This window comes from Erinaceus europaeus, chromosome 14 (assembly GCF_950295315.1).
Source record: "Erinaceus europaeus chromosome 14, mEriEur2.1, whole genome shotgun sequence".
NCBI lineage: Eukaryota > Metazoa > Chordata > Mammalia > Eulipotyphla > Erinaceidae > Erinaceus > Erinaceus europaeus.
Genome location: NC_080175.1, coordinates 24,489,189 through 24,509,905, shown reverse-complemented (window position 1 = coordinate 24,509,905; position 20,717 = coordinate 24,489,189). Strand labels below are relative to the sequence as shown.

The 20,717-nt window shown below is 36.4% G+C and overlaps 1 protein-coding gene across 2 annotated transcripts in view; it reads left to right on the top strand.

Moving 5' to 3' along the window:
• The window catches only part of SLK (STE20 like kinase), a 50,225-nt gene extending 31,761 nt beyond the window's left edge, over positions 1 to 18,464 (top strand). The window contains exons 13-19 of one of the 2 annotated variants that reach the window (XM_007530476.3): positions 1,942 to 2,034; positions 9,393 to 9,522; positions 10,107 to 10,231; positions 11,176 to 11,364; positions 12,449 to 12,574; positions 13,516 to 13,629; positions 14,858 to 18,464. In XM_007530476.3, the coding sequence (XP_007530538.1) occupies positions 1,942 to 2,034; positions 9,393 to 9,522; positions 10,107 to 10,231; positions 11,176 to 11,364; positions 12,449 to 12,574; positions 13,516 to 13,629; positions 14,858 to 15,004 (924 nt within the window). In that variant the 3' untranslated portion in view covers positions 15,005 to 18,464. The remainder of the gene's footprint in view (positions 1 to 1,941; positions 2,035 to 9,392; positions 9,523 to 10,106; positions 10,232 to 11,175; positions 11,365 to 12,448; positions 12,575 to 13,515; positions 13,630 to 14,857) is intronic. The other variant, XM_007530481.3, reaches the window with a different exon arrangement.
• The last annotated feature ends 2,253 nt before the right edge of the window (positions 18,465 to 20,717 follow it).

Genomic DNA, 20,717 nt, shown 5'->3' with positions numbered 1-20,717 from the left:
TAAAAACTACTTTTGTTATTATTTATTATATTTTATATAGGATTGTCCTATATGCCATGATGTAAGACTTTACTGAAGCTACATGTTAATATTCTTGATGCTATGGGTAATAATTATTGGTAAATCATTTTTTATATCAAATTAGATAAACATTATACAGGTGTATATATATATATATATATATATATATATGATTTAATACTAAATATAGGAAAATCTCTAGCTACTATCACTGTTGATGCTAGGAGAGTTTTAGCCAGTAACAGTGTTTGTGAACATGATACGTATTATTTAAATAATTATATTATGTATTTTTCCCTTATTGCTAAACTTCTTGCATTTGGGGAGTCTCTTCCTTTTAATGGTGATTTGGTTTCATGAGGAATTACTGATGGGAAATTTAAATATACTGTGTTGAATCAAAGTCATTCTGTTCTGTGGGCTATCAGTAGCATGTGGTGATTTGGAATCTGGGCGCTTTTGGTGCTTCTACTCATTTATATAAGCATAAAATTGATTGATTCTTCCTACTTGTATTTTTGTCAAGCTGGAGCCATGCCCAGGTGTGATTTCATTGCTTCTGGGCTAGTTCCCTTCCCCTTACCTCAGGGGGATATGGAGACATAGGAGAGACATAGGAGACATAGGAGAGACATAGGAGACATAGGAGAGACACTTCAACACAGGAGCTTTCTCTGGTGCTATAGCACCTTTCATATGGTACTGGGGCTTGAACCTGGGCTGTGCTCATGGCAAAACATGCATCTCAGTCGATGAACTCACTCTCTGGAACCCCACAACCCTTTCTTTCCCCCCAGAGCACTGCTCAGCTCTGATTTAGCTGGTGCAGGGGACTGAATCTGGTATTTTGGAGCCTCAGGCATGAAAGTCTTTTTGCACAACCATTATGCTATCTCCCCCTCTTATTTTATGAGTTCTTATATTACTGATTTTAAAGTTGACAATTAAATTTGTCTCATATTGTCAGCAGAGGCAGTTAGTCGTTCCTGCAACCCAATGCAGAATCATCAGATATATCCATTTCAAAATGGTGTGTTTTATGTAAAACGAAAACTTGGTGTCCATTTACTTCTTTGTGTATTCATTGACTTCATCTCCCTCTTGAGGTTATTTCTTTGATTAAATTGAGTGGATTTCATGTAGAATTACTTCTTTGCTATAATCAAGCCAATTATGAAGTGTTGTACTTTTTTTTTTTTTTTTTTTTAACCAGAGCTCTGTTCAGCTCTGGTTTATGGTGGTGCAGGGGATTGAACCTGGGGCTTCAGAAGCCTCAGGCATGGGCGTCTCTTTTCATTATCATTATGCTACCTATCCCCACGTGTTCCACTTTTTAAAAATGGCTTACTTAATTGCATATGAGAGAGTTTCACATGAGATTGGGAGAAAGAAGAGGGAACCATACCAGAGTACTATTCACATGTGCATTAGGCACGCAAGTCTGATGTTCTGCAGCTAAGCCACCACCCCAGCTGTAAAATTTTGCACTTTTATAAATGAGACTTAGCTTTTCTTATGCTCATTGTTTTAAACAGTGTCAGTAGATGTATTTGAGTTTAGTAATTGTTCAAAAAGGTTGATTGAATTTCAATCGGCATCAGTGCAGAATTTTTCCCCTTTTTCCTTTTTTTTTCTTTTCTGTTTTAGTTTTCAACTTTTACTTGACAGGACAGAAAAATCATTTATTGTCTTGGGAAGAGAGAATGCTATGTAGGGATAATTAGCAGCAAACTAACCTTCGGTGTAAGTCCCTTTCTGCTCTGAGATTAAGCATGGTCTGTCCTTCCGTTCTTTTTCACCAAACTAACATCTAACCTATGACTTTTTAACAATATCTGGCTTATAGCTTCTTTGCTCACCTAAACGCTTGCTGTGGAGAAAGCCCTGTTTCCCCACCTCCTGCATGCTTATACACCGTAGGTTTTAAATGAAGTGGAGAAAGCACCCAAAGAGCTGAGAAAAGAGTTCATGAAACGCAGGAAAGAGGAGCTTGCACAAAGCCAGCATGCTCAGGTAACAGCAGCAGCTTACTGCTACTAAAAACAGGAAGCGGCATTATTCGCTCAGCTCAGTAAACTGTGGTTGAAAGGGTCAATTCTAACCATACTTACTATATGATGTGTCCTCCCATACGAAGAGCCCCAGGATATTCTTCATATAATACTAAATTCATACCTGTGGTGACATTTAAGCTATGAATGATTCCAGATGTAAACATGTATGTTAATGTGCAATGTACTGATTTCTTATTTTAATCATGATAGAAGTTTACATATATATATATATTTATTTACAAAAAGGAAACATTGACAAAACCATAGGATAAGAGGAGTACAACTCCACACACTTCCCACCACCAGAACTCTGTGTCTCATCCCCTCCCCTGATAGCTTTCCTATTCTTTAACCCTCTGAGAGTATGGACCCAAGATCATTGTGGGATGCAGAAGGTGGAAGGTCTGGCTTCTGTAATTGCTTCCCTGCTGAACATGGGCGTTGACAGGTCGATCCATACTTCCAGCCTGCCTCTCTGTTTTCCCTAGTAGGGTGGGGAATTGGAGCTCCAGGACACATTGGTGGGGTTGTCTGTCCAGGGAAGTCTGGTTGGCATCATGGTAGCATCTGGAACCTGGTGGCTGAAAAGAAGAGTTAATATACAAAAAACAAATTGTTGAATAATCATGAACCTAAAGGCTGGAGTACTACAGATGAAGAGTTCAGGGATATTCCATTTTGTAGATAGCTAGTAGGCATATTTTAGTTATATTCCAAAGGGCCTGTGGCTATACTAGTTTTTTTTTCCCCTTGAGCCTGAAATCTGATATGCAGGTGGATCCAAGTTATTGTCTTGGGTGATGATGTCATGGCTGGAAAAGGACCAGAAAGCTGGATCAGGGAAGAGAGTAGCTCCCTAATATGGGAAAGGTGTATAAATATTGTTGACTATAAACCCCATCAATTTGATTTGGTCTGGGACCCATATTTTTAAGTACTTATGTCAGTATTTGAAATAAGACATTTAAGAGAAAAATGTAAAGATTGAGTGTAGTATATAAGCTGTGTGCATATGAAAGGAGTGCCTTTCTGTAAGTTCAAAATTAAAAGAAAAGTGGTAAATGGTAGCTTCAGGTGATAGATCAGACATTTACCACCATAAAACTCAACAGCATAAGCAACTTAAAAACCAAATTTGAAATACTAAACTTTTTCCTGTGGGACTGGGCGGTGGAGCACTCAGTAGAGTGCATGGGTTACCATGCACAAGGACCACAGTTCAAGCACCTGGTCCCCACCTGCAGTGCTGCAGATGTCTCTTTCTCCCTTTTAAAAAAAAATTTCTTTATTGGGAATTAATGTTTTACATTTAACAGTAAATACAATAGTTTGTACATGCATAACATTTCCCAATTTTCCATATAACAATACAACCCTCACTACGTCCTCCTTCTTGGATCTGTATTCTCCCCACCCACCCACCCCAGAGTCTTTTACTTTGGTGCAATACGCCAATTCCAGTTCAGGTTCTACTTGTGTTTTCTTCTTTCTCCCTTTCTGTCACCCCTTTCTTAATCAATTCCTCTCTGTCTATCAAAAAGCAAAGAAGGAAAAAAAAGAGTAAAGAAAAGAAAACGACCATCGGGAGTAATGACATTTTTGTGCCTACACTGAGCCCCAGTAATAACCTTTTGGCAATAAGATAGAGAAAGGAAGAAAGAAAGAAAGAAAGAAAAAGGGAAAAGCTGAGATATTTTGATGAGTTCTTTTAAAAAGAAGGGTCTAGGGAGTCGGGCTGTAGCGCAGCGGGTTAAGCGCAGGTGGCGCAAAGCACAAGGACCGGCATAAGGATCCCGGTTCGAACCCTGGCTCCCCACCTGCAGGGGCGTCGCTTCACAGGCGGTGAAGCAGGTCTGCAGGTGTCTATCTTTCTCTCCCCCTCTCTGTCTTCCCCATCTCTCTCCATTTCTCTCTGTCCTATCCAACAACGACAACTACAACAATAAAACAACAAGGGCAACAAAAGGGAATAAATAAATAAAATAAAATATTAAAAAAAAAAAGAAGCGTCTATAGAATTTAAAAGACAATAGCAGTAAAGTATAGTTTGGAAGCCACTGATCTAGTTAGAGCCTTCATTTTATAGGTGAGAAATATATCCTTTTGTTAAGTAACTTGTTCCAGGCTTCAGGAAGCTCAACCTTTAAATAATTATCCTTTCCATTTACAAAGTCATCCCACTGTATTCTCACCTGGGAGGTGCATTGTATTCTGATCCACAGGGTGTTGCTCAGGTCATGATTCAGTCTTTTCAGTTGTCATCTTGTGCAGTCTTCAACGCCCAAATGCAGGACGTAAGTCCCATATGCTTTATGGGAGGATGCTTTCTCCTGTTGTACCTGCTTTTTCGTTGCCTCACATGTGCCTTTTCATTGTTGGCTTTATTTATTTAAAGCTGGACAATTAATAATGATAATGTTAGTAATGACAGTAGTAGTAATGACCTGATAATGAATTTTATAGTATCTTATTTTTCAAAGAATTTCCACGTTTGGCTCTATTTCTATTGCCCTATCATTGGGTTGGAGTTCATCCATTTTATGGATGAAGTCGAGGCATAGAAAGAAGGCCACATTTGCCTAAAGTCACAAAAGAGATTAATGGTAGAGCTTGAAATAGAACACTTCTTACATAGTGTTATTTTTTTCCTATCTAACCCATCACAGATTTTAATTCAGGATTTTTGTCTTTTTAAAGAATACTCTTCTCATTAGCATTTTATGAGCTTTGCACATGTGAGAAATTGAATGCTGTGATTAGATTTTCATTTTTGTGTGAAGTGACATTTTGATTGCATATATGTTTATGTGGATGTTTTAATTATGGATATGGTCAGAAAAGCCATATTAAAAGTGGTGGTTTTAATTCCATTTAATTCTTTTTAGTATTCAAATTGCCCACTATGAACAGTAGTTACTATCTTCTTTGCTATAGTTTTAAATGAAGTATGAAATTCTGGGCTGTATTCTTTCTCAGTTTATTTACAGAGAAGGAACTAGCTCTTTTAACACTATGGTTTTGTTTGTGCTGCTTGATAGATGCTGCTGGAGTAGATTGAATACAGCTGTATTTCAACCCCTCCTTTTTACTCTTTAAAGCAAACTTAAAGCACTTATTGGTAGCTATTGGACTTTGTACTTTTCTAAAAGAGAAAGGAAAACAGTTTCGAATAAGGAGAATATTATGAATTATAATCACTTTTCTGATCATGCCATTTTTGCTTTTCTTTTGAGTTAAAATATGAAATTTTGTACAAACAATCCAGTACATTATAATCCTTTTTTTATAGTTTCCTTGAGCCCAAAGTTGTATTTTCAGTGTTCATAACTATTGGATTAGTGAAATAAACCCCTTATTAATAGTTAAGCTTATGCACATAAAGTACATTCATTTTATGATTTACATGTTTATTTAAATTTGTTATGGGACAGAGTGGTAGTGCACCCGGTAGAGGGCACAGATTACCAAGTGCAGAGACCTAAGTCCCCAGTCGCCACCTGAGGGGGAAGCTTCACATTTAGTGGAGCAGTGCTCCAGGTGTCACTTGGTCTCTCACTCACTCTCCTTCTCGCTTCTTCTGTTTCTCTCTATCATAAAAATAAAATAATAAAAACTAACGCTGGGAGTAGAGGAGTTGTCCCACCAGCATTGAGCCCTTGTCATAACTCTGGTGGCAAAATAAAGAAATAGATACTTGTTACTCCCAGTGATGAAACCTGTTAATTTTTAAAAATGTGAATTCAATTTGTGTAATCTTTACCCAATGTAATATTACTTAAAAATTTTAACAGTAACTTCTAATCCCACATTCAGTTATCAGTGTGTGATACATACATATATCTGAAGTTAGGATATTTAGTGAAAATTCAGGGACCGGGTGGTGGCGCACCTGGTGAGTGCACATGTTACAATGCCCAAGGACCCGGGTTCGAGCTCCCGGTCCCCACCTGCAGAGGGAAAGCTTTGCAAGTGGTGAAGCAGGGCTGCAGGTGTCTCTCTTTCTCTCTCCCTCTCTATCTCCCCTACCCTCTCGATTTCTGGCTGTCCAATAAAAAAGATAATAATGAAAAAAAATTTTAAAAAAAAGAAGAAAATTCTATCAAAATTTCATTTCTTTTGAGGTAATGACATTTATTAGTGCATAAGTGACTTTCCAGGTCATTTTTAATTTTACTATATAAAGAAACTGTGCAGTATCTTTGGCTATGTAGTCATTCAGACTGCTGAATTGTTCAAGTCTGAGTCTCCATAATGCCCTGTTGTCTCTTACTGTTAGGATGCACTTTCACACACAGCCTGCCTTGATCCTTGTTTTACCTTCTGGGGCAGTTAGTGTTAGTTTTGCCTGTTTCTGTATAATAATTTTAACTCTTATTCCCCTTGTGTTTTAGCTGAGTCAGGGCATATTTTTGTGGTTCTTCCAGTTATTTATTGTGTGTTATTTTGCTCCCAGCTATGGTTTGAATTGTTAAATGTGTGATGCTCAAGGAAATATCTTTATGTGGTATGATAGACAAAATCAAAATTGGCACCAGTGGAGTGGAAGTACCTTAAAGGGAACATTGTCTTTTATTAAGAATATTCATAACCCCATAACAGTGCCTAGTATATACTAAGTGTGTAATAATGATTTTCTTTGAACTGAATACTTTTGGCTTTGTCAAGACAAAATGTGGTAATTTAACCAAAAAATTATATTGACAAGAAATCACATTAACTGTGTGTCTTCATTTGCTGACTTAAAATTTTCACAAAAATAATTATTTGCCCCATCTCATAATATACTCTTGATTACTTTGACTTAATGTAATATTTCTTCTTTAGTGTAATTTTTAATATTTTAAAATATTTTATCTATTTATTGGGATAGAAATAGAAATTGAGAGGAAAAGGGGAGATGGATGGGGGGGGGAGAAAGAGAGAGACACCTGTAGACTTGCCTCACTACTTGTGAAATTTTTTCCCTGTGGATGGGGACCAGGATCTTGAACCAGTATCCTGTACACAGTAGCATGTACACTCTACTGGGTGCACCACCACACAGCCCAATATTTATTTATTTCAAATAATTTAATTTATATATTTAATAAGGGAAAGAGAGGAAGAAACAGGCGAGAGACCAGAATGCTGCTGTGGCATATGTGGTGCTGGGTATCAAATTCCAAGCCTCATGGATGTGTATACCCTGCATGCCAACACTGAGCCACCTCCCCGGCTCTAACATTTGTGTTTATGCTAATGAACATGAACCCTTATTTCAGTCCACATACATGGTTTTTTAAGAATCCTTTAGTAAACCAATGGTAAAAAAATTGTTAAACCAGGGAAATTTTTTTGCTATGTCTGCAGATTATGTATTTATCAAACAGTTTAATATAGAAAAATATTGTAGTGGTTAGAAATATAACTATGTTTTTATTTAATAGAGACAGAAGTTGATGAGAGGATAGTGGGAGACACCTGTAGCACTGCTTCACTGCTTGTGAGGCTTCCCCTCTAGGTGGGGACTGTGAGCCTAAACCTGGGTCCTTCTGCATGGTAACGGGTATATTCAACCAGGTGCACCACCACTCAGCCTAACAACTTAATTTTATTATACACAATAGTTACTGTAGGAAGAAAAACTAAAACAACTTTCTTACAACTATATCACTAGCATGTAATTTTTCATCTCTTTAGAACTCAACAAGTTTTCTTTTCTAGATTTATTTGAATATTGTACTTTGCTGTGATAAAATTAAAAGTGGCTGAAGTCAAGTTAGCAGTTGTATTATTTATTTATTTTGCCATTTTCTAAATTTGTGATTAATAGTGGTTTACAAGATTGTAAGATTATAGGGTATAGTTCCACATTGCAAGCAATTATATTTATGGAGAAATGAATCTCTCTGCTAATATATGCTGAAATAAAAGTCATGATGTAGAAGAGATAGATGCATTTGTCACTTCCAGCTGAGGTTAACAGGGCCTTCAGGGAGACCAGCGGTAGGCCTAAAGCAGAATTCCAAAATGGGTCTTGGGAATTCTTAACTCTTCTCTTGGGCATGCAGGAGGAGGAATTATAGGCAGAGTGCTGCTTCAACCCCAGCTTTTAAAGTCTGTACTCAAATGGATTAGAGTATCTTTTGAGCTAATCACAAACAATAACTATGAGAGGGATAGAAATTCAAACATAAATATATAATTGTTGAATGAGTGAACCCAAGACGTACTCATAGACTTCACTGATCATAAGGATTTGCTTATAGAGTTATAAAATGGAACTTTGTTTTCTGTCGTTTGCTCACATTTCTCTGGCTATCTAGTTTGTCTTATTAAGTCCTCAAACTTATTGTTCATTTTTAGCATAGAGTAGATACAAGAACTATTTTGGTTAGGGTAGCTTTATTTCTTCCTAACTCTTTCTTTCTTTCTTTCTTTCTTTCTTTCTTTCTTTCTTTCTTTCTTTCTTTCTTTCTTTTTTTTTTTTCCCAAGAGTTTATTTATTCATGTGAAAGGCAGAGAGAGAAAGAACCGGACATCACTCTGGTACATGTGCTATTGGGAATTGAACTTGGGACCTCATGGTTGAGAATCTAGCGCTTTATCCACTGTGCCACCTCCTGGGCCACAACACTTGCTTTCTTATAAACATAGGGAGTTGAAAATTCTGATATCTAGTAGGCAAGTAGGTGACTAGACAGTAGAATGCTCTTTTTTTTTAAGTTAAAAAATATACTTATTGTCAAGACATCACCACTGCCAGCTGCCTTTTCATTCAGATAGATCCCTGAGCCATAGCACCTCCCTTGCGGTGTTGGGCTTTGCTGAACACACAGCAGCATATGCCCTACCTGGTGAGCTGTTTTGTGACCCTGGAGTACATTCTTTGTTAGCACTGGCCACAGTTTCATTCCCTAGCCTACATGTGATAGTCATGCTCTGTTCTCTAGTATTCTTGCTTAAATATGTTTGACACTTTAAGTTGCTTTCACTTCTTTGCTCTTTACTACACTTCTTCCTAAAAATAATTTCTATTTATTGTAGTTTTGTATGTACTACAATGAAACGAATCATCTCTTTTAGAATTTATAAATTTGTTATTTTCCAAAAAATACCAGTATAATAGGACCTTTAGTTATGAGTTGGCTAGATACTTCTTTTGAGTTTATTTTTAATGCTGAGTTTAGAATTACGTGTTCTAGCATTTTTTCACCTGAAATTAGAGATGTCTAATATATTTATCTTAGATATAGATTATGTATCTTAGTATTTTTGTTAACCACAGATACATGTACACAAATGGATGTTACTAACTGATGGTTAACTGTCTGATAGGAACAAGAATTTGTTCAGAAGCAACAACAAGAATTAGATGGCTCTCTGAAAAAGATCATCCAGCAGCAGAAAGCAGAACTTGCCAATATTGAAAGAGAGTGCCTGAATAACAAACAGCAGCTCATGAGAGGTAGACAATATCATGTCTATAAAGTGTTTCAAAAAAGCACTGCGGGGGTACACCTGGGAGATTATTTGAATATTTTCCCTAGCTAGAGTGAAAGGGAAGGAGAGAGGAAGTTGAGGTAAATACAAGGAACAAACGTTATAAAATCAAGAAATACTAAAAGATATTCTTCAGTCCTTTATAAATATATAATAAACAGTCCTCAAAAACATCTGGTATTCAATATGTTAGAAGGGACCTAAATGCGTTTGTATACTCATTGTGTCATATAATTGTGTTATTTGATTAGTGCACAATAAAATGGAATTTTATGCACTGTTTTCTATAGCTTAGAATTTTTTTTTCTTTCTCACTAAGATAAATAAATTAATAAGAATTTTGGTTTTGTGGTTGGGAAGTTATTTGCAGGATATTAAGACATGATAGAAAATGGTAATAGATATTATCTTTACAGTAGTAATAGTTCATGTATAGCCCAGAATATCAGTGCATAAATAAGTTAGTGTGTATGGAATACTGATTATGAAAGCCCCAAAGTACGTTGGTAAAAAGAGCAAAGTGACATCTTGTAAATTGCTTTCTTTTAGCTCGAGAAGCTGCAATTTGGGAACTTGAAGAACGACACTTACAAGAAAAACACCAGCTGCTCAAACAACAACTAAAAGATCAGTATTTCATGCAAAGACATCAGCTACTTAAGCGCCATGAGAAGGTTAATGGAAAGGAAATTCATTCACTTTTGTGGTTCATTTTAAAGTTTGCAGACCTGTTCCCCCCCCCCCCCCCAGGGTTTTTGCTGAGGCTCAGTGTTGGCACTATGAATTCACCTTTCCCAGTGGATCCTTTAGTCCTTTTTTTTTTTTTTTAATAGGATAGAGAGAAATTGAGAGGGGTGAGGTAGATAGGGAGGGAGAGAGAAAGATAGACACCTGCAATACTGCTTCACAGCTCATGAAGTGTCCCCCTTACATGTGGAGAGTGGGGGCATGAACCTTGGTCCCTGTGCATGGTAATATGTATACTCAACAGGGTGTGCCACTGCTCGGCTCCCCTGATGTATTCATTTTTTTCAACACATTTCTTAGAAAGTGAATTTTATTTACTTTTTCAAATTGAATAATATTAATTTACGATAGTCTTTGTACGTATCATACCGTGCCCACCACTAAGTACCTGGTCATAACTCACCTATAATGAGACCACCTCCTCTACTTGTCCTACTTTCCTCCCAATTTAGATTTGGTATGTTTTATCCTGAAATTTCTTTGATGAAGTTTGGAGTAGCTATTATAACTTGATTGTGATTGTAAACTTCTATAAATTCTCAGGAATGTGATTTTTTTATGCTTAAATACTTTGCATATATCACAGTGTTCATCTTATCTCTTAAATGTAGCTATTTTGGCCCCACTTATGATTTATATATCTTAAAAACGTGGATTCCCTGAGCCAAGTAAAGGAGAGTTTAAATATAAGACTGCTCTACTAATAGCTTAATTTTTCTTTTATTTTTCTGATTAGTACTTTTCTGGTTGGTATTCAGTAAGGTCAAGAGTAATTTGGGAAACAATAACATGTTTGAGCTTACTCAAACTCTCCTGGATATTGAGTATAAATTACATCTACATCACTGGATTATTTAAAAAATGTTCTTAGGAAACAGAGCAAATGCAGCGTTACAACCAGCGACTTATTGAGGAATTGAAAAACAGGCAGACCCAAGAAAGAGCAAGACTGCCTAAGATTCAACGCAGTGAAGCCAAGACTCGAATGGCCATGTTTAAGAAAAGTTTGAGAATAAACTCAACTGCCTCACCTGACCAGGACCGTGACAAAATCAAACAGGTAAATAAACTCTCTCTTCTGTAAGGTTCAAAGAGTTTTAAATGGCCTTTGAAGGTGCCACATAAGCAGCTAGGGAGATAACTTGACTGGTAGAGCATTGGACTTAGATGTCTGAGATTCCTGGTTCAACCCCAGAACCACACGCACCAGAGTGATGCTCTAGTTTTTTTTTTTTTCTCTCTCTCTTGCCATATCTTGTGAAACTCTATTTGTCATTATGTTTCTCTCTGTCTCATATAATAAAATAAATCTTTTCTTTTATTGTGTCACATAATTGTGTTTAAATATAAAGTGCCATTGTATGCTTGTCTGCTGCTCACTTTGACTCTAAGGTCTGGCTCTGTATAGGGTATATAGCTTATTTTTTTTTCCAGGGTGGTAGACACAGAAGATGAAATATTCTATCTTGTGCCTTAGACTGCCATTTTATGCCTCACCAGCTCTAACTCCAGCCCTGAGAATGAGATGACTTGAAGAACTTTTTTTTTTAAGTCATAGTTTATGTTCTCATTATATTCTTTTTTTTTTTCTTTATTGGGGAATTAATGTTTTACAGTTGATAGTAAATACAATAGTTTGTATATCATAACATTTCTCAGTTTTCCACACAACAATACAACCCCCACTAGGTCCTCTGCCATCCTGTTCCAGGACCTGAACTCCCCCCACCCCCCACCCCCCACCCCAGAGTCTTACTTTGGTGCAGCACACCAGCTCCAGTCCACGTTCTGCTTAGTGTTTTCTCTTCTGATCTTGCTTTTCAACTTCTGCCTGTGATTCTCACTATATTCTATAGTCACATGTCCTTCATACAAATTAATTGAGGTGACTAAGAATATAGGAGTTTTAATCAGAACTCCCCCTTTTCCCAAGCAAAGTCTAAACTCTTAACTTTAAGTCACAGCGTGTTATTACAAAGCCATGGTCTAAACTCTAACTTTAAGTTACAGCATGTTACTACTTGCAGCTGTAGTTTGTGGATTTTAAGTCTTGTTTAATTCCTTAATTATACCTTTGAAAAATGCAGAAATTACATTGCTTGTTTAGCCATATTCATCACCCCCCCCCCTTTTTTTTTAAATAGTTTGCTGCTCAAGAAGAAAAGAGGCAGAAAAATGAGAGAATGGCTCAGCATCAAAAACATGAAAATCAAATGCGGGATCTTCAACTGCAGTGTGAAGCCAATGTCCGAGAGCTGCATCAGTTGCAGGTTAGTCATAAAGTTGAGAAGACAAGCTGGTGACAGGTGGGCAGTACAGATGCTGGTTTTGAGAAAATAGCTAACCAGAGTGAACTGCACTGTACTTATAAGAACACTGAGATTTAAATATTTTGTTTCATATATTAATTCAAATAAAAAACAGTGTGTCATCATTGGAACTTGTTTAGATTTTATATAATCATGCTAAGTATAAAGATGGAACTAAACGATGATCTAAGAAAGAGTCTTTTGAAAGCAGCATTGAGTAATTTTAGTATATTTTGCAAAAAAAGGGGGGGGGAGAGTGGAGGTTTCAAGGCAGTGTAGGCAGTTCTGTTATCAGATTCTAAACATCAAAATTATTTTCTTTTAGGAATAAATAATTAACTCTTCAAGGTTTTCAAAAAGATTGGAAAGTAAATTTAGGAGAATTTCTTGTAAGAAACTCAAATATGTCTCTAGACATATGACTAAGCTTACCTGGAATACGTAGTCCATCTAAAATATAACCTAAAAAAAATAACCTAAACACTTAAAATTTCAGAGTAGTATAGATGTCGTGAGTATTCTACATACATGTATACACACACACATATATATATTTGCTTATTTTGCTAAAGCAGAATAACTCTGAATTCCACATTTGCTGCCAGTGTGAACTGCACTGAAAGATGCTCTCCTAAGTGCCGGTTTTGTGAGTAAACCTGAGAAAGGAAAAACAGGATCAATTTCCTAATGTATTTTGCATGATGACAGATCTAGCTTCTGAACCTGAAAAAAAATGAAGCTGAATTCTTTTCATTTCACAACGTTTTTGGCCCTTCTGTAAGATTTGAAACTCAGTAATAACTTTGATGACTTTATTATTTTATGATATATTATTTTGGAGGATAATTTGTGAACAATTGCTTAGTTGATCTGACATTTTTTAATCCAAACTTTATTTTCAGAATGAAAAGTGCCATCTATTGGTTGAGCATGAGACTCAGAAACTAAAGGAATTAGATGAGGAGCACAGCCAAGAATTAAAGGATTGGAGAGAGAAATTGAGACCTAGGAAAAAGGTAAATTTAAAATTTTTAAATAATTAGAAGAAAAGTGTGTGTGTGTGTGTGTGTGTGTGTGTGTGCAAGAGGTAGAGAGAGAGTGACCAGAGCACCCCATAGCCATTCATAACCTTTTCTTTGTTTTTGCTGTCTATGAACCCATTGCTCCCAGTGACCTTTTCTTTTTTTCCTTTTCTTTCCCGTTCTCTTTTTCTATTTTCTTAGGACAGAGAGAAACTGAGGGGAGGGAGGGAAAGGGAGAAGGAGACAGAGAGAGGGAGAGAGATAGGCATCCGTAGGCCTGCTTCACCAGTCATGAAGATCCCCCTACATATAGGACTAGGGATTGTCCTATCAAATAAAATAGAATGGGGAAAAAAAAATTGCCAGGAACTGTGGATTTGTACTTCCAATACTAAACCCCAGCGATAATGCTGGTGGCAGTTAGACAAACCAACCATAAACACTCAAGATATTCTTTCCATATCATATTATAAATATATAAAATACTCAAATATATTTTATTCTACTTCATCTTTCTTTGTTCTTATTCATAACATCTACCCTTGAAAGCAGGGACACTATTACTTTGTTCATTAGCTTAATGTACCCTACTTCTACAAGAGTTCCTGGCACATTGTAAATGATCACTTAGCACCTGTTGAATGTTGACTGCGGGATGTGAACTCAGTGATAAAACTAAAATCAGCATCGTTTTCCCTCATCTCAGTTTTTCTTTTTTTTTTTTTAAATTTTTTATTTAAGAAAGAATTAATGAACAAAAACATAAGGTAGGAGGGGTACAACTCCACACAATTCCCACCACCCAATCCCCATAACCCACCCCCTCCCATGATAGCTTTCCCATTCTCTAGCCCTCTGGGAGCATGGACCTCAGTTTTTCTTTTTAACCCTCTCTCCAGTCCCACGCACATCTGTTCTCTTGATTGATATCTAAGCTAAAAATATGAAGTGTTTTCACTTCCATCATACCCACTCATAATCAGATGATAAATAGTGTTTGACTTTTTCATGTCACTTCTTTCCCCTTGCTGTTATCCTACTGCTTATATAAAACTGTTCAGTAGTGTCCTATTGGCTCCTGTGGTCTCTAGTTCCCTTTCTCCCTCCTTGCTTTTGTCATCACCAGGGTAATTATCCTTAAACACAGCAGAGAATTTTATTTTGATGGTTAAATTCTTAATTGTAATGCTCACACATCATTTCATTTTTATTTCCCTTTAAGAATTTGGAGGAAGAATTTGCCAGGAAACTACAGGAACAGGAAGTGTTCTTTAAAATGACCGGAGAGTCTGAATGCCTTAACCCATCAACACAGAGCCGGATTTCCAAATTCTATCCTATTCCTAGTTTGCATTCCACTGGATCTTAACAATTGGAAGGATCCTGTGACTGGCTTTGGCCTTTTCAATATGTCATTCTGCCATTTTTAATCTTCTGTCATGGTGTATATCAGTGAGCTCATGAAAAGACAATCACTTGTCTCACTGTCTAGATGGTTTTGTTTTTTTGTTTAGTAAAGATGAAGGCTAAGATAGATGCTGGGCCATATTGGCAAAGAAGCATCTTATAATTTCTTAAAGTGATTTTTGTATATTAATCTTAAAAGCTGTATTCTTATAGAGATTGTTACCTGAAAAACTCTTGGAGATATAATGTTAAAAGTTATTTAAAGAAAAAACTGTCACATTGTTCTTAGTAAATATCTTTTTACCCGACTCTACTGTGGAGAGTTGGAATAATTTTCTTGGTGAATCAACTCTTGTTAAGATCTGAGTTGCTCAAAATACGATGAAAAATATTTTATCTTTAAGTATCAACAAAGTATTTGAAAAGAGAAAAATTTCATCAATTTGTCTAAAATAACCTCTGTAGACATGAACTGTAATTAAGGGTGCTAGTTTTATTAACATAGTACCTAAAACACTAAATTTCAATTGTGTCTAAAGTAGGATTTTTTTTTTCTATTTAACAGGAATAAAACAGCCTTAGTACTTGGCATTATCCCTTTTAAAATCTTGCTATTATCATTTGATAGAAGTTGTCATCCTAAAATACATGTTGTACAACGTTGGGAAGATGAAAGATTAAAGTAGCCCTTAGATATCCAAATAGGAAATGTAAGACTCGCCAAATAAAAAGTAATAAAATATAGCTAGCTTTCCCAGCATATTTCCTAAAAGACTACATGAGCTGGTTAAATGACTTATCCTAACGTAGCAGATTTTGGTTGCTAAAAACTATCAGAGGCCTATAGACTCTGAGTTATATTTATAAATGAATTTTATGAAATAATCTCAAAGGAGACATTTGTTCAGAATATTTTTTAAGGAATTTAAATATTTAGGCAAGTGTCAGAAATGACTTTTTGTTTTGAAATAAAGTACTCTATATTTTGGTTTTATTTTGTTTCATGTTTAAATTATTTAATTTGATTTGAATGGGAAAAGCCTGTTATCATGTGATTGCTCCTAGGTGTACTTATTAATGAGCTATTGACTCTTAGCCCCTTTTGAGGCTTAGAATTCCAAGCATGTGTCAGGTCAAACAGTATCATAAACTGTCCTGCGGTGTGCCAGACAGCACATTTGTAAGTGATTCTTGCTGCTGCCATTTGCCACCTATTCTCTTTTGAAAGAGTACTAGGTACCAACTTGTATATATTTCCGTTTTTAGTTATATTTCATTAGAGGTTGGTGAGAAACTTAAATGTAACTTTGTGGGAGCACTGACTCACATTATGAAAATGTAAATATCTGTAGCACTTTCTTGGTGTTAATTTGAAAACTCTGGATGCTTATTTTAATGATTTCAGTGGTTTAAAAATTTAAAATGCACGTATGACTTTAATTTTTATAATTATTTTGGCAAACAATTTACTTGGACAACTCTGTAGGTAGCCTTAACTTCTGGCTAAGTTTGTTTTTATGTAAATAAATATATATATATTATATATGATTGTAAATTCATACACTTACCACATTAATGTGTTACTGTATACAGAACTCTTAATGCTTTATTCTCAAGTGCTGGGTTGAAAAATGTTTTGAAAATCTTTCAGAATACATATCTTTATAAAATAATATTCAAGATGATGAAAATTGTGTTATGAACAAGATAACAGTATAATGTTACCAAGTGTAATTAATATTTTATTTTTAAAGGAGAAAGGTGAAATGTTTTTTCACTCTATTGGCTTTTAAAAAACTGACACACCAGGGAATGGACACTTTTTTCCTCTATATGTTATCTTGAACTAAATTGTTTGTGGCAATTTAGTTTATTCATATCAAATTGTTCATTTGATATGAATATAGGATTTTTTAATTCTTTATTCTTTTTCAACTTAACATTCAGACTATTGATTCTTAAAGAGGGTCAGCACAGAACACTGGCGAGTTAACAACTCTTGCATTTTGCTTAGCAGTGCCCTTAGGGGGCAGGGATGTAGCTCCGTGGTAGAGTGCATGCTTTGTATGCATGAGACCCCAGTTCAGTCCCTGGCACCTAAGCTCCACAAGAGAACAATAAAAACTGCCCTGGGATTCAGTGTTCATGCTTGAACTCTTTCAAAATGATCATATTCATGTGGGTACGGAACTACAAAATGATAAAAATGTAGGGGTTAAAGACTCATTTTCAGACTTAAAGTTACATAAATCTTTTCAAATAGTGTTTTGTTATTGAATATGCTGTGTAGCTATTCCTACCCAACTGTTGCTAAGCCCTGTATTAAATAGATAATAGCTTTTTTTCTTGCATGAAGTGTAGGTGGGAGTAGGGGAAGGGCAGAGACTTCTTTGAAATCAAATCCATTCCAGATTTGGTTGTTTTGTTGTGGCAGAATGTGCTATGAAACACATAAAAGAAATTCTCCATTTGTGCAGCCTAGTCACTCAGCCCCCACCTTCTCCTGCGTGCTGTGAACACACCAGACCGCCACACTCTGCAGGTTTCCTTTCCTACCTAGTCCTGTCAATCCATAATTGGTTGTGAATTGCTGAATTAGCTGCTATTCTATATAGTGTCACAATTAACCTTTCTCTTGCCCTTTTCTATGGGGAAAGCTGTAGGATGAGTAAAGGGGAAATTCAGAGTGTTTATACTTTGCAGAGAAGATAAGAACTTTTTCTGTGACAGGATACAGCAAATTGCAATTCAATATAAATCAAAACCAGAGCTACCTCTATGTAGTGTTTCCTCAAGCACAAAGCTCTCAGGCATATGAGACCCACCCTCCATATGAGTGGAAAGTCTCTGATTTCTTGAGCATCAGTGAGTTTCAAAAGTGAAACATGTCTTTTGTACTCTTCTAGTTCCCTTATAACTATACTTTATTCCTTTCCACACTGTGTTTAGATGACAAATACTCTTCTGAGAAGCCAGTTCTGTCATATCATTAGCTAGAGATAGTTATGATAAAAAGAAAACTTAGAACTGCAGTGGAAGAGTCTACTTCAATTCTCATAGTCTCCTGATGAAATACATTGATTCTTTACTAATAAATGATTTTTTTGTAGGAAAAATGGGAAGTTTAAAATTTTTTTCTTTAAGTTGACGACACAACAGTTCTACTGTTGCTATTCTGTGGCAGACATAGTTTTATATAGCTTTTAACATCTCTACTTCAAAATCTTGAGATAGAATGTTACACCAGTTTCGAATGTTGGCTGCAGCTTTTTGTGATCCTTCTCTGATTTGCAGTGTGATAACTTCACAAGCTGAAAGTTCAGGAAGAATGTGTATCGGTCATGCCTCCTGTCCATTTGGGAATAGCACGTCTTTCGGTCATGGGGTTGACAAATGGAAAAATAAAGTTATTTCTGAATCTGTTTGGGGAAGCAGTCATTTTATTAAGAATCTTTCAAACAGATCATTCTGCATGACAATATTTTGCTGACTTTTTTTGGGGGGAAGGTGGTGTCCTTTAAATTAAAATTTATAGTACTCCTTTCAGACTGTGTACCTGGAGTCATCAGACACTAGAGTGTAGTTTGTACCGGTAATCCTAAGGGGGAAGCGGTCTTTCAGCACACAAACCCTTCCTTTGGGAGGGACCTATTTTCACCACCACAAATGTATACATTATATATGTGCATACTTTTAATTTCCTTTTTCCCCCTTGAAGTGGATTATTTTTTCTCACCAGCGATTTTACCAACCAAATGACCTCAGAGTTCTAAAAACAACCTCATCATTGAGATGCCTATGGAATAGTCAGTAGATTCCAGGCAGAAGCACTTGGCAAGTTCAACTTGACAGGGATGAGGTGCAGTGTGCCATCTTCCACTGTAGGAACATTTTACACTATTGACCTCATTCTTGACTGAAAGGAAGGAAGAAAGAAAAAGAAAAAAGAGAAAGGAAAGAGGGGCAGATTCTTTGCCATCCAGTTGGAGACACCTCATGTACCCCATCCTCTTTCTTCATGGTTCTGTCCAGAGAACATACCAGAGTTTGGATTTTACCCTACTTCCCTTCACATAAAACTCTTAAAAGGGTTTTGGATAACTTAGAAAAGTGTTAATGAGGGGTGGTGCACCTGGTTAAGTGCTCACATTACAGTGTGCAAGGACCCAGGTTCAAGCCCCCAGACTCCACCTGCAGGGGGAAAGCTTCAAGAGTAGTGAAGCAGGGCTGCAGGTATTTCTCTTCTATCTCCTCCTCCCCTTTCAAATTTCTGTCTCTATGCAATAATAAATAATTAAAATAAGTATTAACTAGGGGAAAACTCATGTCTGATTTATCAAGATAAGAATAATTAAAATGGAATAATAGTTGAGTTCCTAGAGAAAGTATTATAAAATTAAATGGATTCAGCCCTTGGGTAAAACTAAAATGCTTGAAAGTCACAATGCAGTTATTCTTTATATACAATGATCAGTTTTCATTAGATGGTAAAAGTCATTGCAATTCTGGAGGCCTTATGAGTTCACTTTTTAAAAAAACTCAGAATGTTTCATAGCAGGTGTCAAAACACAGAAAAGGAGGCAATCAGACCATGTATAATGGTTGGTACTTGGTCATTGCTGCTAAGCATTGTTTGATACAGTGAAAATAAAGGGTGTGTTTTCTCTGTCTTTAATGTGAGATACTCAGTCATACAGAAAAATAATCCAGTCTTTTCAGAAGAGTAGCGGTATGGAAGTAGATTTAATTTACCCCCCCCCCCCACCACCCTTCCCTTTTTTTCCCCCAAGTACTGCTCAGGCTAGAGTTGTGCTAGGTATTGAACCACCAATGGGTTGGTGCCTAAGATATGAAAGTCTTTTTGCATAACCATTATGCTAGCTTCTTAACCCCCCCACACACTATTTTATTGCCACTACTGTTATTTCTGGGGCTCAGTGCCTACACAATGAACTTACCATTCCCAGAGGCCATGTTTCCCCCTTTTTATTTTGATAGGACAGAGAAATTAAGAAGAAAGAGGGTGATAGAGAGGGACACCTGTGGCACTGCTTCACTATTTTCAAAGCTTCTCCCCTGCAGATGGGGGTTGTGGGCTTGAACCGGGATCCTTATGCATGGAAACATGCTTAGGTCAACTAGATGCGCTGCTGCCAGACCCCTCTAACTCCACTTTTAATTACTCTGTTGTCAAGTCATAGCTGTAACAATCCACAAGTTGGCTAACTATAGGCTTTTCTGATTTTGAGTTTGATTTTACTATGAATTTCCATGGCCATTTGATTGTGCATTTTTCCTGAATAATGGTTTTGATAGTCATATTGTTACTTGCCCTACAAGTATAATGCCTTTGGCCCAATAAGTCACTACATTAGTTGTAAATAATCTTCCTGCCTATCTGCTGCAAATGCCTTTCATCCAAGTGACTTATGCTTAGGATAAACTCTCAGATGCTTTGCAATATGCTGATTGAGTTAGTAGTGCACATAAAGATCTGCCTTTCAAGATCCTGATGACTAAATAAGGTGCCAGAGATTGTGTTTTCAGAATACAGCCAGTTTTGTTTTCTTCTATGTGCAATAATGATAGAGTCAAAACCAGTTAGCCCCAAGATGCTTTCCCCCACCCCACTCCCTTTCTTTATTGCAGTTAATACTTCTCATTAAGAATGATAG